A 15,494-nucleotide genomic window follows, 5' to 3' on the forward strand; every position below is an offset into this window, starting at 1 on the left:
CTTGGGATGGGGGCCGCTCAGACCTCGAGGAAAAAGGACTGCCACGGAGACAGCAAGCCTGAGCTCTAGGCTCAGCTCTGCCACTGACCAGCAGCAGGACCTTGGCTAGGTACTCAACGTCTCTGGCATTAACTTTCCCGCTTGTACATCGGAGTAAAGTCTAAGTCCCAAGAATGTGGTGAGATAGAATAATATATAGTATGTAATAAATAATATGTAATAATAATAATACATATTATGGGAAAATGAATACTAATGTGAAATTACCAAATTGACTTGGGTAGGCATTCTGGGCCGCGCAAACATGTCCCTTTAGAGCGTTTGATCCTTGTAAAATGTCATTCTTTGCCTTCTCTTACTAGAGCTGGTTTTCACCGCTCTCTCATGTCTTGACTGACCTAAGGAGCTTAAGGGAACTGCGTCTGAGCCACGATCTGGCTGGTGTGGTAGAGGCTTCCAAGCACCCGCGATGGGTGTTTCCATCAACAGGAGGGGGTGTTCCTCTCAGCTGGGTCCCAGGGTAACGAATAGGCAAAGCCTGATGAGGTGAACGTGCTGGGGCAATTTCTCTGTCTCGGGGTGGAAGATAATGTGGACCAGACTGTCCTCACTCCCTTCTCCAGGGTGCCTTTCTGCATCGCAGAGTCAGGAAGGCCAAAGCTCCATTTCCCAGAACCCCTTGTACCCATGGCTCTGGATGCCAGTTAAGATGATTTAGTTAGGGCTTCCCTAGTGGCTCAGTGGTTAAGCACCTGCCTGCCCGCAGGGGACACAGGTTTGAGCCCTGGTCCGGGGAGATCCCACATGCCGCGGAGCAACTAAGCCCGTGCACCACAACTACTGAGCCTGCGCTCCAGAGTCGGCGAGCCACAATACTGAGCCCACGCGCCACAACTACTGAAGCCCGCGGGCCTACAGCCCGTGCTCCGCAACAAGAGAGGCCACCGCAATGAGAAGCCCGCGCACCACAACGAAGAGTAGCCCCCGCTCGCTGCAACCAGAGAAAAGCGCATGCGCAGCAACGAAGACCCAGCGCAGCCAAAAATAAATAAATAAATTTATTAAAAAAAAAAGATTTCGTTAGAAACGGGTGTGTGAGATTACCAGCGTGGAAGTGAGGCAGAGCGCCCCTCCCTGTCCTACCACCTGTTTCCTGTGGACATGCCAGGGCATGGGAAATTGGGGTTTCTCTGCAGCAGTCTCCCGGGCCCCTCCCCCAGCTTCGGAGGCTTGAGTGGCAGCTGCAGGGGCAGGGGCTCCCTGCTCCCTGGCTGCTGCTTTGGAGGTGTGTCCTTGGACTCAGAGCCCCTCCTGCTTCTCCCGCCCTCCCACTGATTGTGTAAGCACCTTTATAAACCCCTGAATTAAACCCCTTGGCATCTGCTTGAAATACCCAGAAGAGTTTCTGACCCTAGAAGAGTTTTCTGGACCTTGACTGGTGCAAGTGGCCTGAGGACTTTGCTGCTGTGAAGGCGATCCCTGCCGGACACCAGCCACGGCAGAAGCCTCAAACGGGACAGCTCCATTTTGGGAAATGACACCCAGGGGCGATGATGAAGGAGCAATGATTTGGAAGGAATCTCAATCCCTGAGTGACCATGAGGGTCAGAGATGCACTACTGACCTCCACGTTTCACACTGTTAGAGGCGAGAGAAATAAACTTTTTGTTCATCAGGCCACTGCATTATTGCGTGACGGAAAGGTGTAGGCCCCTCAGCTCAAACTGGTGTATGTAATTGCTCTCCCTCAGAACAGAGGGCTCAGTTGAGGAATCAAACAACCAAGGGGCCAGAAAATGATAGTTGGAGTTGATGGAGGGGAGCAGGTCTGAAAGAATAAAGTCTGGGTTTCTCACACTGGGTTCCTGATGCACACCAGCTTGGCCACGCGAGCTTTTGGCAATAAAATAATGTCGGTGAGGGGGCTTCCCTGGGGCGCAGTGGTTAAGAATCCGCCTGCCAATGCAGGGGGCACGGGTTCGAGCCCTGGTCCGGGAAGATCCCACATGCCACGGAGCAACTAAGCCCGTGTGCCAAAACTACTGAGCCTGTGCTCTAGAGCCCGCGAGCCACAACTACTGGGCCCACGTGCCACAACTACTGAAGGCCCACGTGCCTAGAGCCCGTGCTCTGCAACAAGAGAAGCCACCACAATGAGAAGCCCGCGCACTGCAACGAAGAGTAGCCCCCCGCTCGCCACAACTAGAGAAAGACAGTGCACAGCAACAAAGACCCAATGCAGCTACAAATAAAATAAATAAATAAATTTATTTAAAAAAATAATAATGTTGGTGATTTTTTTTTTTTTTTTTTTTTTTTTTTGCGGTGCGCGGGCCTCTCACTGTGTGGCCTCTCCCGTTGCGGAGCACAGGATCCGGACGCGCAGGCTCAGCGGCCATGGCTCACGGGCCCAGCCGCTCCGTGGCATGTGGGATCTTCCCGGACCGGGGCACGAACCCACGTCCCCTGCATCGGCAGACGGACTCTCAACCACTGCGCCACCAGGGAAGCCCCCGGTGATGTTCTTTTTGACACCCAAGGAAAGTTAAGTAAAGGGGTAAACCATCTCCATTTTAAGCTTCATCCCCACACACCTGGCTCTTGCTGCCTTCTCTCTGCCTGTCAGCAGACAGCACCAAATGAACTCAGGGCACATAAAGTAACTTCCTTTCTTTAAAAAATATATTTTAAAAATTATAAAAGTAATTTCATGCTGTGAAAATGCAAGCAACACAGAAGATGGGATTCACAGATCAAAGCTCCCCATTCCCAGGCCCACTGCTCAGGGGAACCCCAGTTAAGCATTCGGTGTGTCCTCTTCTTTTCCCCTTGCCCTGCCTTTGAAGGCAGTTGCCATGGAGATGGGGCTGAGGGGGTGGCTGATGTGGCTAGGAAATCAGTTCTATGTGGGAACCGAGCAAATAAGTAACCAGAGTGAAGTTTCTCACTGTTGAAGAAGGGAATTAAGGGGGAAAGGGGGAAACTAGAGAGAAACCTGAGGTATTGGATTGGAACTGGAGGTATTAGTGTGAACTCATGCTTTTTAAATATATCTGTCCATCTATATACAGAGATAGATACAGCTGTATGTGTGTGTATGCTTCTGTGCATGCATACATCTATTTCTTGTCTGCAAAAAGAGCCTAGAAGTAATGACATCCCAAAAGGAATGAACATCCAAACTTGGTTTCTAAATCCTATCTTCCACTAAAAGGAGAATTGACCCATTTCAGGGCAGGGACTAGGAGAATTCGGGATGAGCCTGGAACATGTTGTCTTTTTGGCACAAGTAAGTAAGTGCTCAAAGAATGAAGGGGTCATGTCAAAAGGACAGAGGAGCCAGTTTGAAGGGGCTCCCACTCTCAGCTCTTAAGTCTCAGCTCTTTCATGTGACCCCACAGGCCCTAAGCTTTGAGCTGAGGGGCCTACACCTTTCCGTCACGCAATAATGCAGTGGCCTGATGAACAAAAAGTTTATTTCTCTCGCCTCTAACAGTGTGAAACGTGGAGGTCAATAGTGCATCTCTGACCCTCATGGTCACTCAGGGATTGAGATTCCTTCCAAATCATTGCTCCTTCATCATCGCCCCTGGGTGTCATTGTCCCAAATCTCGGACAATATAAGCATTAAAATAAATGATATGAATGAATTACGTCTTATTGAATAAAATAGAAATTCATGAGCTCATGCTGACATAACACAAAATGAAACACTTACTGGGGAGAAGGGAGAGCTCTTCCTCAAAGAGGATGCTGACCATTTGTCTGTTATCAGCATGGCGGTTAATTCAGGCAGGAGTCAGTAATGGATGCTAAGGATATCTCCTCTCGAAATATTTATCAATTAAGAGGGAAAAAAATGTCAATTTATGGTGAAGGAACCTGGCAGACACCACCTTGACTAGGTGATCAAAGTTAACATTGCCAGCGGTGGGACAGGTCAACATCACGCCTCCTGATGTGAGGCACTGAGAAAAGCTCAGCATCTTTCCTATCGAGTCCCTGCCAAGAGGACCTGGGTCTGGACATGAGGAAACACTGAACAGACCCAGGTTGAGGGACATCCTCCACACTGAAAGGCTTCTACTCTCTGAAACTGTCAAAGCCATGAAGACAGGACAAAACTAAGGAAACGCTTTAGAAAAAGAAAAATGAAAACGGGAATACGCATAGAAAGGTAGTGGTGGAGCACATGTGAAAAAAGTTAAGTGGGAAATCTAGGTGAAGGGGATATAGGACCTTTTTGTTTCTGCTCTTGCAACTTTTATTTCAAAATGAAATTGAAAAACGTTTTGTGTGTATCTATCAATTTTTTTCTGGTAAACGTATATATGTTCGTATGTATATTTGCCTACACGTGTGTACACATGTCCAGACGCTCAGGTCCCAACTCAGATTGGTTGAGTCAGAATGTGGGGGACTGGTACCCGAGCAGGTGGATTTTTTAAAACTCCCCAGGTGACTCCAGTGCGCAGCCGATTTGCGAGCCAGCGCTGTAATCCAGGCTTCACGGAAATCACCTGTGGGGCTTGTTGAACCGAGCGTCCCGGAGCGGTTTCCCCAGAGCGGGCGGCGCAGGTACGCAGGCGCGCAGGGGAATGGGGGCAGGTGGCCGGGCCGCCGCCGCCCCCGACCCCGCGTGGCCCCAGGTGCCCGCGCGGGAAGGCCCGGCCTCCCGCCCCCGCGCGCCGCCATGGACGCCGCGCCGGCGCTCCTGAGGGCCCCACCGGCCGAGGTGCTGGACGACGTGCTAAGGGAGCAGTTCGGGCCGTTGCCCCAGTTGGCCGCCGTCTGCCGGCTCAAGCGGCTGCCGTCGGGCGGCTACTCGTCCACGGAGGACCTGCAGTTGGTGCTGGAGCGGCGGCGCGTGGCCAACGCCAAGGAGCGCGAGCGGGTGAGCGCCGGTCCCACGAGGTCCCTGCCCCGGGACCCGGCCGCCTTCCTCCCGGCTCCCCCCAAACCCACCACCCATTTCGGACACCTTCGGGGGCCCGGGGCGCCCACTCCCCGCTCGGGGGCCCGGGGCGATTTCGACCTCCCGAGGGCCGCTCGTGTTCGCCTCCACCCGCGCCGGGATGGCGCCTCACCTGCGACCCACCTGGACCGGTGCAGGAAGCGGGTCTGGGGAAGGCCGAGCGGGCCCCTTACCACTTCAGAAACGTCTCCTCCTGGCAGGCGCTTTGAACCCTCAGAGGCGGCAGTGCGCTTACGTCTCACTACCTCCTGCGCTGGGTGGGTGCTTGGGGTCCCCTTTTCCCAGCGCTCTGCCTCCAAACACAAATAGGGCGAGGCACAGGGAGCCTAATGGAAGTTACTCTTTTCCTTACTTTAAACAAAGAATTTAAACAAAGCCTGGGTGTGCCCCCAGACTCCCACTCAACCCCCTGGCGGGGGACAGAAAGTGGATCTTTCCCACTCTGGCGGGTACGCGGTTAATCACCCGCGGGGATGGTCCCTCGGGCGGAGTTGGAGCGCCATCTATTGGTAGCTTTTAGTATTACTAACTAAACTCGGGCCCGATTCCGTCTCCTTTCCGCCCTTTGCAGTCTTTGGGTTGGGCTGCTGCAGAGGCTACCGAGAGAGGGAAGGGCGAACGCTGGAAGAGGGTGCGCGCACATTCCGGCCTGGGACTTGAGGAGGAAGTTCTGCTGGGGGCTGTTCCTGCACACTCCTGGACCCTTTAGAAACGTAGCCCCAGTCAATCAACTCGGAGCTTTGTTTAGGTATGGGTGTGAGGAGAAAGGACCAAGAAGGTGTAGAAGACTTAAGGGAAAGTTGGGAGCCCTTTATGATAACCCTGTGATCTGATGTGTTGATGCGGCTCTCAAACGAGATTCTGATCCCATATTTTGCATTTTAAGTTGGGCTTTCCCCACCAGGAAGGAATTGCTTTCTGCAGAGAATGGCTCCTGGTGTTACCTACTATTTAAAAACTAATGACCTTAGTATTCCTTATAATGATGAAATTAGTACACCTGGAAGACAGAGAAATGACTAAATAGGGAACGGAAACACCCACAATGCAAATATAACTACCATGAACTATCATTCTTGTGTATATCCTCCTAGTCTTTTTTCTACTTATATATGTGCGTATTCATAATCTTACAAAATTGCTATGATTTGGTACATATCTTTGTATTTTTTTCACTTAACGTTATCAAAAGCACTTCCTCATATTCTAAGCAGAGCAGCTTTTGACTGCGTAATCCAACATATAAATGGACTGTTACTTATTCAGTCTCCTAGTGTTGGGCATATATGATTTTTTGCAGCTTTTTACTGGTACATAGATCTATGCCCATGTCTGATAATTGCTTTAGAGCAAGACAGTAGAAGTGGAATTACTGGGATATAAACAGTCTTGTGACTTTTGATACAAGTTGTCCAATTGCTTTCTAGAAAAGTTTATTAATTTTTAATCCCCTTTTGCAGGCTATAGGACTGTTCCCTTTTTCCATCCCCAATGCTGGGTATGGTAATCAAAACAAAAATGTTGCCAGCTTGGTACATGAAAAATGGTATCTAATTTCTGTTTTAATTTGTAGTTCTTTGATTATTAAAGTTTAATATTTTCATAAGTTTATTGAAACTTATGACCAATAAACTTAATGTATGAAATACATTATGACCAATAAACTTATGAAATACATTCACGGTATTCTGCTGTGAATGGGCTATGTCCTTTGCCCACTTTGATACGGGGTAGGAGGGAGCTCTCAATATAAGTGAGTGAGTATATTGGCTTCATGGTGTAGTGGGAACCGGTTCTTCGAGGGCCTGTGTCCTCCAGCGGCGGGTTGATCATCAGAATTCTAGGCCTTCAGAGCCAAGGAATTAGACCCTGGAGATGAAGGGAAAAAGGCTCTTCATTCTACTTTTCAAGTCTTGCCAACGTGCAGACTCTCTGGACTCTATATCATCAATTCCGCTGGGAAAGAGGTTGAAGAGTTGCTGGCACAGTACCTGAATAGACGAGTGTTTGTACAGTTTATTCATTATCGTTAGTACAACTTATTTAAGACTTTCTGTGTGTCAGGAGGAAGTGTTTGGTGTGTAATTATGTCACTTAATCACCACAAAAAAAGCTACACCACAGCAAAGGGAGTATTTTCCACTTTGCAGGTAAACAGACTAAGGCTTGGCGATATGAAGTATCCTACACAGTTTTGTAAAGCTAAATGTTAGAGTTGGGTTTTAAATCCTGATGTACTGACTCAGAGCTTTTAACCACTACCCAGCCCGCCTCTACCTTGCAGTGGGGATGCTCTCAGAGGAAGAGAAGGAGGTCTGTGTGGACCTAGACACGCCTCCCAGTCCATCCATCCCTGCTGCCAGGTTCATGCCCCTCCCTCTCCCCTTGCCAGGAAGTGTACTGCCAGTGGAGCGATGGCTCTTCCGCACGTGCCTGCCTAGATTCCCTGCCCAGACAAGAGAGCTGTGGAAACGAGCCCTCACGACCACCTTCCGTGGTTTGGGGGGATGCCTTACAAGTTAGCTTCCTGTGTGTCACTGTGCCTTTTTGCTTTCCAGATAAAAAATCTCAACCGTGGTTTTGCCAAACTGAAGGCGCTGGTGCCATTTCTTCCCCAAAGCAGGAAGCCTAGCAAAGTTGATATCCTCAAAGGTGCAACTGAATACATACAAGTTCTCAGTGATGTTTTGGAAGGAGCCAAAGACTCTGAGGTAAAGGTTTAAGAAGTTAGAACAACGATACCCACCGTTTATTGAGCCCTGTCTAGGTGCCAGACAATTGATGTGTCCGTTCTAGTTAGTTTATACAGTCCTTTGACCTATTTGTGATCCTGGTTTTACTGAAGAAGATGCCAAAATGCAGGTAAAGTCCACACAGCTAAGAAATGTCAGAACTGGTGTCTGAATCTAGGTCTGTGCAAGCTTTGGAGCCAAGTTCCTGACCATCTGTATCCCTACCTCCTGTTGCTGTCCAGGGCATCTAGCTCCAAACTGCTTAGCCTTTACTGGGACTTTGACACCAGGGGCATGAGAGGAGTTTCCTTAAACCCTCTCTACGGCAGTGCTTTCCTTCAGCAGGACGCACCTCAGGCAGGACACAGAAAGGAAGAGGGATGTCCCTTGGGAGAGGCCCTCCCTGAGGGGCAACCCTGCCAGAGAGCTCATTGATTTCCTGGTGATGCTGATCTCATTGGGGTTTTGTGACCATCCAGTGGGACGACACAAGTGAACCTGCTTTGTAAACTGTGAGGCACCATAATGTCACCACCATTATTGGGGCACATAGCTCAGGGGTGTCCATTAGGCAGTGGAAGGTGTGGGCTGGTTTCATGGGCTCATTCTATGGAGAGGCAAATGCAGAAGGCTTGAAAATGGGTTAGTCGTCAGAGGAGGTAAACTATGAAGAGAGAAGAGGCCTTAGAAATGAGCGCTAAAGGAGGAGCCATCAGAGAGGGGCAGGTGGAGAAGCAAGATGGGGTCCTACAATCAGGGAGGGGGCATCTTGGGAATCCGAGCATGGGAAGTCGTTTGAGAAGCTGCAGGGGGGCCAGGAGTGGCTGGAAGTCACCTTGATGTGCGTTGAGGGTATGTGGTTGGTAAATATCTGAAATCCAAGCAGAGGGAAGTGGCAGACTTCAAGTTCATTCAACTTGGAAGTCTGAGCCTGGAAAGAAGAATCAGAAGGATGGAAGAACAACAGTTGTTAGATCCATGAAGGTCTTTTCTAATTAGCTATGTGATCCTGTTTAGGGACAAAAGAGGACAGATAGTAGAGAGAAGAGAAACGTATTCGTTCTAGGAATTTAGGGCAGAAATAGCCAAGTGTATAATGGTACTTTTTAGTTTCTTCCTCTTGTTTGCTAGTCCTAATTACGTGACTACTGGGAGGATACATTTTGCAGTGGTGGGAATGGATTGTCCTACTGGCCAAACTGGATGGCTGGGTTGTGGCATGGTCATAATACCTGGACAGGTGCAGGTGGCTGCCTTAGTTTTTTCTTGCATGTGAATTGTCTAACAGAAGTGCTTTGTTTTGTGCCGCATTCATTATAAAATATAGAATCTGTCCCATGCTATAGTCTTTTTAATGCAGTTGCCAATCACACAACATTTTAAGGTTATAGTAGAACAAAATACAGTCTGTTGAGCAATGATTTTCTTTCCATAATAACTTAAGCATTGCCCTCATTACTTAAACACAATTTCGTACATTAGAACTTTGAAATATATTGATTTAAATCTTTAAAATCTGTCATACTGTTTGACAACTAAATATGGTTTCTAGAAACAAGACCCAGGTCATCAGAACTGTAGCAACAATACTTCTGAACCACATATGTCCTTGGCTAGAGAGCTATCGAGAAATATACCACACGCCGGTTGTGCTGTGGGCTTGAAGAATGAGGAGGAAGGGTCCTGGGCAGATGGCGGCAATGGTGAGTCGGCACGCACTTGTCGCCAGGGGGCGATGTCTACAATGGGAGTTATCTCTCCAGCCAGGAGTCTGGAGAAGTGTTTCTTCTTAGTCATGTTGATGTCCAAAAACTCATAATGCATCCCTTGGGCATGAGGTATTTTCCATGTTAAAACATGATTGAAACAAGATCATTGTGTGAAAGCACCTAAGTGGGGAGGTGAGTTTGCTAGTTTGAAAGGTCTGTTATTATGTTCCCAAGTTAATTGGAAAGCTGCTCAAGGGGAAGGCAACTCCTCCAAAATCACCCAATAGGGACCTAAGCTTAAATTTTTACGACCCTAATTAATACACCAAAAGGTTTTCCGGATTCTGACGTCTCCAGAAAAAGAAATAAGTAGCTTGCCCTCCATAAAGCTGCATGGTGATCCCATTGTACACACACGCTGACTCACACACATGCGCACTCACACACGCGCATTTGTTTTTAAGTTGGCCTTGTTGGAAGACAGAGTTTTCTAAGTAATAACAAAGGGGTTTATTGTAACATTATCACTTATTACCTTGCCAAACTAAGGAAGCCATTGCATGGAGCAGCCTGCTTCTCCAAGTCTAGAAAGTGGATGTTTTGCTCCTGCTTGTGTCTCAGTGTTACACAAGCAAGACCCCTTGTTCCATCCTCCAACACGATTGCTGCTGAAACAAGAAAGGCTTGCAGGAGTCTGGAACTAAGCAAGTTGCTCAGCGTGGTATAAGGAACAGTGGGGGCCGTGGAGTAACAAATGATGGGTGGTGGTGGGAGGTGGTTTAGAAGAGCAGTTGAGTGCAGGCTCTGGAGGCAGAATGCTGACGTTCAAACCCTGGTTTTACCACTTGTTTGTGGTGTGACCTTGAGTGAGCTACTAAAATTTTCCAACCATCGGTTTCCCCATCTGTAGAATGGGAATGATAATTGTACCTACATAAGGTAACTGTGAGGTTCAAATGACATCATGTCAGCAGAGTGTCTAGCACCGTACCTGGCATGTCAGTGTTCACTTGGACTTTATTAAGTCTGCTTGCCACGCCATGAGCAATCAGTATTATTTTTTAACATCTTTATTGGAGTATAATTGCTTTACAATTGTGTGTTAGTTTCTGCTTTATAGCAAAGTGAACCAGCTCTACATATATCCCCATATCTCTTCCCTCTTGTGTCTCCCTCCCTCCCACCCTCCCTAGCCCACCCCTCTAGGTGGTCACAAAGCACCGAGCTGATCTGCCTGTGCTATGCGGCTGCTTCCCACTAGCTATCTATTTTACGTTTGGTAGTGTATGTATGTCCATGTCACTCTCTCACTTTGTCACAGCTTACCCTCCCCCCTCCCCATATCCTCAAGTCCATTCTCTAGTAGGTCTGCGTCTTTATTCCCGTCCTGTCCCTAGGTTCTTCATGACCATTTTTTTTTTTTTTAGACACCATATATATGTGTTAGCATATGGTACTTGTTTTTCTCTTTCCGAAGCAGTCAGTATTGATTGGTGAGCAGTCAACAATGGGCCCCAGGCATTGTCATTCTGTTTGCAACAAGTGGTCTGGGTTTTCTCACTTGGCTCTTACCAATGCTCCGCTGTGGTTTGAGGTCTTACAGGCTCTCTGCTGACTGGCTGGCCTCGTTTCTGATTTGATTACTGTTTTCTAAGGATCCCACTTGTGCACATGCTCAGTCTAGATTTTCCAGTTCTGGCCACTTGAGATTTAAAACTTCCCTCTCCAGCCAACTCTTAGGATACAGAATTCCTATTCTATTACATGAGCTGACAGGGAATGACTGAGAACAAAGAGTGAAACTGAAAAGGAGAAGAGTGAACTGAACCTTGAACCTGACTGTCTAAGTTAGTAATGGTAATGCTTCCCCAAATGTGGTTTTAGTGTGTTAGATATTAAGGCAAGAATCTTGCTTGCACTTAATCCTCACTGGTCCCTATCAGGTAGGCATCACCATGTCATTCTCACAGTGAGGTGCCTGGCTAGTCCTTCCAGCCAGTCCCCTTGGGCCTGGTACAGAGCAGGCCTGTGCCAGCATCAAGGATGTACAACGGAAGTCCTGCTTTTCCAAGGATAATTGATCATTGAATTTGCCAACTTATGGTAAATTGATTTAGAGTGGGGACTATCATTTTCTAGTAGGAAACAGGAAAGTTCTGGCTGGAAATGTTTTAAAAAGGGAACACAACACTCAATTTGTAGTCTTTTAGCTAACCACGTCTAAGGTGTTAACTGGAAGAGCGTGCTAATTCTTAGAATGAACAGAGAATCACATATTTGAGATTTTTTATGTATGTGTATAACTTCTGTCAAGTGTGACTTCCAAGGCCTGAATGTAAAGAGTGCCAGTTTTTGCAGAAGGATTTTAGGATTTCATCAGTTTTGTCAGGGGTTTCTCATTCTTTGACATTCAGATCATTCATTTAAAAAATTAAAAACATTTATTCTGAAAAAAATCAACTTAAGAAAAGTTGCAAGTATAGTACAAAGAACTTTTTCCCTGATCCATTTGAGAGTAATTTGCCAACCTGATGGCCATCGCCCCTAATGACGTCAGCATGCATTTCCTTCAAATGGGAAATGGGGACGTTCACCTGTATGGCCCCAGTGCAGCCATTAAATCAGGAGATTATGTGGCATTACAGTCATGTAATCCTCAGGCCCCATTCAAGTAGCACCAACAGTCTTGAAATGTGCTTTCTAGCAAAAGGACCCAGTTAAGAATCATGCATTGCGTTTAGTTGTCCCTTGCCTTTTGCCTTCTTTTACCTGGAAAAATTCCTTGGTCTTTAGGTAATTTTTATGACCTGGACACATCTGAAGATTACAGGCCAGTTGTTTTGTAGAATGTTTCTTGATTCAGGCTTGTCTCTTTCCTCCTGATTCGATTCAGATGTGCATCTTTGGCAGCAATATGGAAGTGCTGTGGTTTTCTACTCATTGCACCCTATCAGAGGGGTCAGATTTTGATTTGTCCCATTACTAAGGACATTCACTTTGATCGTGTGCTTAACAGTGACTTCCAGGCCTTTCCACTTTAAAGTTAGCCCTTTTCTTTTGTAATTAATCTGTATTTTGTGCGAAGGTGCTTTGAAATTATCTAGATATCTCATTATTCATCAAACATTCTATTTTTTTTCTTAAAGTGATATCTATTGTTTTATTTTTTAAATATTTATTTACTCATTTATTTGGCTGGGCCTGGTCTTAGTTGCGGCATGGGGGATCTTTTAGTTGCGCCATGTGGGATCTAGTTCCCTGAACAGGGATTGAACCCAGGTCCCCTGCATTGGGAGTGCCGAGTCTTAGCCACTGGACCACCGGGGAAGCCCCATCAAACATTCTATTAAACTTTTTATTTTGCGACAGAGAAGTCCCCTATTGCCTTTAACTCAGTTTCCCCCCATGGCTGCATCTCATGTAACTGTAGTACAATATCAAAACCAGAAAGTTGATATTGGTATTATGTGTGTATAGTTCCATGTCATTTTTATTTTATTTTATTTTTTTTGCGGTACGCGGGCCTCTCACTGTTGCGGCCTCTCCCGTTGCGGAGCACAGGCTCCGGACGCGCAGGCTCAGCGGCCATGGCTCACGGGCACAGCCGCTCCGCGGCATGTGGGATCTTCCCGGACCGGGGCACGAACCCGTGTCCACTGCATCGGCAGGCGGACTCTCAACCACTGCGCCACCAGGGAAGCCCTCCATGTCATTTTATCGCATGTGTAGTTTTGTGGAACCATCACCATAAAGCTGTCCCACATGCTACCCTTTATAGTCACACCCACCCACTGCCCCTACTCCTCCACTCTCCCTAACCCCTGCAACCACTAATCTGGTCTCCATCTCTCTAATTTATCGTTTTGAGAATTTTGTATAAGTGGAAACATACAGTGCATAACCTTTAGAGACTGGCCTTTTTAAACTCATTTTTCACAATGTGCTTTAAATCATCCAAGTTATTGTATCAGTAGTTTGTTCTGCCTTTTTATTGGTGAGTATTAGTTCATGGGATGGATGTGCCACAGTTTAATTATTATTGTAGAACATTTTGGTTGTTTCTGTATTCATTTTTTAATACTGTAGACATGTGGTTTTCCATTCAGTGGATTATTACATCATCATATAATATCATGACTTATTTTTTTACTCAAACTGTCCTCATTGTGGCCAGTGACAGCCCTTGTAAGTGGGCTGCCTTTCCACTTGAATGTCACCATCATTCTTTGATCACTTCCTTTCTGGCAGAAGATGGTCCAAGCTTGAGCATCTTGTACTCTTCCAGCCTTGGAATCACTTTCCTCAAGGACATCCAGTGGGAAAAAAAAAAAAAAAAAAAAAGGACATCCAGTGGGTAACTCACCTCCCATCTCCATACCATCTCCTCCCTGCATGGCTGTTCTCCTTACCCCTCTTGGGCTTTAGTACCTGTAGTTGGTTTGTTAGAGCTGCCGTAACAAAGTACACAGACTGAGTGGCTTAAACAGCAGGAATTTATTTCTCACAGTTCTGGAGGCTGGAAGTCTAACATCAAGGTGTTGGCAAGTTTGGTTTCTTCTGAGGCCTCTCTCCTTGGCTTGCAGATGGCCTTTCCTGGGTGTGTGCTTTCCCTGGTGTCTCTCCTCTATGTGTCCAAATTTCCTCCTCTTATAAGGACACCAGTCAGATTGGATTAGGGCCCACCCTAATGGCCTCATTTTAACTTAATCACCTCTTTAAGGGTCCTAACTCCAAATACAGTCACAGGTACTGGGGGTTAGGACTTCCATTGTATTTTGGGGACCACAGTTCAGCCCATAACAACACCCATGACAGGCTGCCCCTCCATGATAACCCTCTCTAGGATGGATCAAGATAAAGGGGCCAAGGAAACAAAGCTCAGACTGGTCTCTATTTGCCAAACAATCGTCATAAGGGGTCATTCCCATTTATTTGAAGGGCAACTACATAGGGTTTCAGGGTCTGCCCAGATACCCTAACTGGAGACCTGGGGACAGCCGATGTGGCTCATTGGACTGAAATGCTCATATACAGAGGGGCTCAGGATTTGGGAGGCAGGTCCCCTCCAGCTTCAGTTTGCAGGAATGGCACCCTTCTTCCTGCTCTTGGAGAGGATCTCTGAGGAGTGGAATCTGGTGCTGGTAGAGATGGGCATTTGGAGGGACTTGGGGGTGTGGTCAGAAAAGGCCGTGCAATATCAACAACATTCCTGAGAGGCAAAATCCCCAGTGAAGCACATAAGAATCTGCTGATGGCAGGACGGGAGATGAACTGCTCGGGCCAGAGCGGGTTCACTTGGGGACCGAATCAGCAAATAAGTGTGTGCGTGGATGGAGAGGACGTGGGCCAGCCATGCATCTGGCCTCAGTAGGGATAGGGATTAATGTCAAGGTCCAGGGAGGCTTGTTTAAAATTGGACTTTCAAGGTGTAGGATTTTGTTCTTTTGGGATTAGACATTACTGGGTGGCAAGATGTTCACTAACCCACCATTGTTTATTCCTTCTATTTGTCACCCGTGGCTATGGCTTGGGCATTTCACATCATGCAAGGCTCTGAATTTTGCTCAGAGTTGCCTGTCATCCTGTAGAGACTGTGTCCCTGGACACAGACCACCCTCAGTGTTGAAGTGAGATGCCAGTTGTGCTGGGGCCAGAGAAGCTCTGGAAAGCGTTATATGCATGAACGTAAGTGCCTATTACGGGACCTGGATGTGCTGCCATTATACACTTCTAAATTTTGGCCTGTCATAGGAGCGTTCCTTGGAAAGAGTTTCTGAGAGAAGGAAGCCTGGTGGGTGGTAGATTTCCTCGACCCCTCCTCTTCAGGCTGTGGTCATCTGTGTGTGAAATTAACCACTGGGGACATTTCTTCTAATAGCAATTTAAGCTCTGAAATGAGATGGTCTGGCTAGTTGGGATGAATTTATTAGCATCCTGAGAAAGCCCTGAAGCACCTATGTTCTGTCTTCCATCTCACGTTTCCTCCAGGTAGTGGTTATGTGTGATAGCAAAAATTCCACCATAGTAGAGCGTGTGTGTGTGTGTGTGTGTGTGTGTGTGTGTGTGTGTGTGTGTGTG

At 47.2% G+C, this 15,494-nt stretch overlaps 1 protein-coding gene across 4 annotated transcripts in view; it reads left to right on the forward strand.

The window, feature by feature from the left end:
• The first annotated feature begins 4,604 nt into the window (after positions 1–4,604).
• Positions 4,605–15,494, forward strand: part of FIGLA (folliculogenesis specific bHLH transcription factor) — a 15,478-nt gene continuing 4,588 nt past the window's right edge. For 2 of the 4 annotated variants that reach the window (XM_029232534.1, XM_029232535.1), the window contains exons 1-3: positions 4,605–4,894; positions 7,534–7,686; positions 9,260–9,410. In XM_029232534.1, the coding sequence (XP_029088367.1) occupies positions 4,694–4,894; positions 7,534–7,686; positions 9,260–9,410 (505 nt within the window). In that variant the 5' untranslated portion in view covers positions 4,605–4,693. Of the gene's footprint in view, positions 4,895–7,533; positions 7,687–9,259; positions 9,487–15,494 lie in introns of all 4 variants that reach the window. The other 2 variants (XM_029232532.1, XM_029232533.1) reach the window with 1 other exon arrangement.

This window comes from Monodon monoceros, unplaced genomic scaffold (assembly GCF_005190385.1).
Source record: "Monodon monoceros isolate NGI ecotype Baffin Bay Population unplaced genomic scaffold, NGI_Narwhal_1 Super_Scaffold_19, whole genome shotgun sequence".
NCBI lineage: Eukaryota > Metazoa > Chordata > Mammalia > Artiodactyla > Monodontidae > Monodon > Monodon monoceros.